At 43.4% G+C, this 1881-nt stretch overlaps 1 protein-coding gene across 1 annotated transcript in view; it reads right to left on the bottom strand.

The window, feature by feature from the left end:
• CILK1 (ciliogenesis associated kinase 1) overlaps positions 1-1623 on the bottom strand; it is a 57426-nt gene extending 55803 nt beyond the window's left edge. The window contains exon 1 of the mRNA XM_027767195.1: positions 1357-1623. Coding sequence (XP_027622996.1) covers positions 1357-1457 — 101 coding nt within the window. The 5' untranslated portion in view covers positions 1458-1623. The remainder of the gene's footprint in view (positions 1-1356) is intronic.
• Between the last annotated feature and the right edge of the window lie 258 nt (positions 1624-1881).

Here is a 1881-nt window from a genome sequence, read left to right as displayed (position 1 = left end):
AGGGACAATGGAGGAGGAAGATGGGACATGGCAGAGGGTGGGGATGGGGAACCTAGGATGGCAAAACAAAAGGCAAGGTATGCAGGACACAAAAATTGGGAAATCATTTGCTGAGAACATATATGTTGATGTGCTTGATTGAGCCAATGCACAGTGTATTTTGGATGGAAGATTCATATGTGTGTTGTGATGAGAAAAGAAAAATAAAATTTATAATAAAAAACAAAGTATAAAAAAAAAAATCTAAAAACAAAACACAACCTAAAAAAAAAAAAAAAAAAAAAAAAAAGAATACAGCAGTCAGAGAAGATGGCCCTTCTGTGAATAGGTTACAATAGCAAAAAGATATGACTTCTATTTTCAAAGTCATTTCCTTCTCATTGCCTTCTTGACTCCCATGTCTTAATGAAGGCAGTTGCCATGTTGTGAGCTGCTCTTTGGATTGGCCCACATTTCAAGGAACTGAGGACATGCTCCAGCCAACCACCTGCAGGAAACTGAAGTTCTCAGTCCAACAACCCACAAGGTAATTGTGATGGTGTGAGTATGGTGTTCCCACCAAAACTCATGCTGTAATTTGATCCCTAATGCAGCAGTATTGAGAGGTGGGGCCTACTGAGAGGTACAGGGGACATGAGGGCAGATCCTCCATGAATAGATTAATCCCTTGTGAGTTCTCATGGGATTGGATTCCTTGAGAGTAAATCGCTATAAAGCAGGTCCAGCTGATTGTGCGTGTCACTTCCCTTTCCACTTCTCTCCGCCATGTTTATGATGTAGTACCAGAAGGTGGCCATGAGACAAATAAATTTCTTTATAAATGACCTTCTCTGATATTCTGTAATAGCAACAAAAAACAAAGACATAAAAGAGGTATTAAGAAGTGGGGCTGCTGTTATACAAAATATTGTCCACGATCACATAACTGAGCTCAGAAATGGACATTCCCTAGTCCAGCCTTCAGATGAGAACCCAGCCCTGACCACCACCTTGACTGCAGCCTCAGAAAGACTTGAGGCAGAGAACTCAGCAAGGTGCATCTATACTCCTGACTCTCAGAAACTGAGATAACAGATGTTTAGACCACTAATCATGAGGTAAACTACTATACAACAATAGATAACTCATATCGTAAGTCCCGGTTCAGGTTGCAGAAGAGGAAGTAAGGTAGAGAGAACAAGACAGTGGGCACCACGCCACCCTATGTCACGAATCATTACTTAAGGTTCTTCTCCATGCCTCCCACCCCTTCCCTTTAGAAAGGCTTCAAACACAGGGAAGGTAGAGGAGGGAGTGAAGACCATCTGAACAATGTGTAGTGAGGAAGAATTAATGACCGTGAAGGATAAAACTCACTTTTTGATAGCAATCAGTTCCCCAGACTCAATGCTTCTTCCCAGCAGGACGGAACCGTAGGTTCCATCCCCGAGCTGCTTGATCGTCGTGTACCTATTCATGATGTGCCCGCTCAGGCCGGACGCTCATCTCAGGGCCGAGGCGGTTCAGTCCTGCCGTGGTCGCAGGCCTCCCCGGAGTGTAACCAGATTTTCCGATGGCAGCACCAGCACAAGGTATTCAACAGAACGCGACTATCTCCCAAATACATATTTTCAAAGATCAGTCTTCTGCCTGTAGAGACAAACGTGAGGTGAGGGTAAATGACAATATACATTTGGAGTTTGAGTACGTTTATGTCTAAATCAAGTGTCAGCAAATTATAACACTTAGTCCACCGTCTGTTCTCCTAAGCAATGTCTTTTTGGGAACACTGTCATGCACCCGCACATGCACCCCATGTATGGTTACAACACTGGATGACCTACAAAGTTTAAAGCATTTACCATTCTGCCCTTAACAGAAAAAGTCTGTCGACCCCTGGTC

This window comes from Tupaia chinensis, unplaced genomic scaffold (assembly GCF_000334495.1).
Source record: "Tupaia chinensis unplaced genomic scaffold, TupChi_1.0 Scaffold144010_1, whole genome shotgun sequence".
Classification (NCBI taxonomy): domain Eukaryota; kingdom Metazoa; phylum Chordata; class Mammalia; order Scandentia; family Tupaiidae; genus Tupaia; species Tupaia belangeri.
The sequence above is the reverse complement of the archived record's forward strand: the minus strand, read 5'-3'. Positions and strand labels throughout refer to the sequence as shown.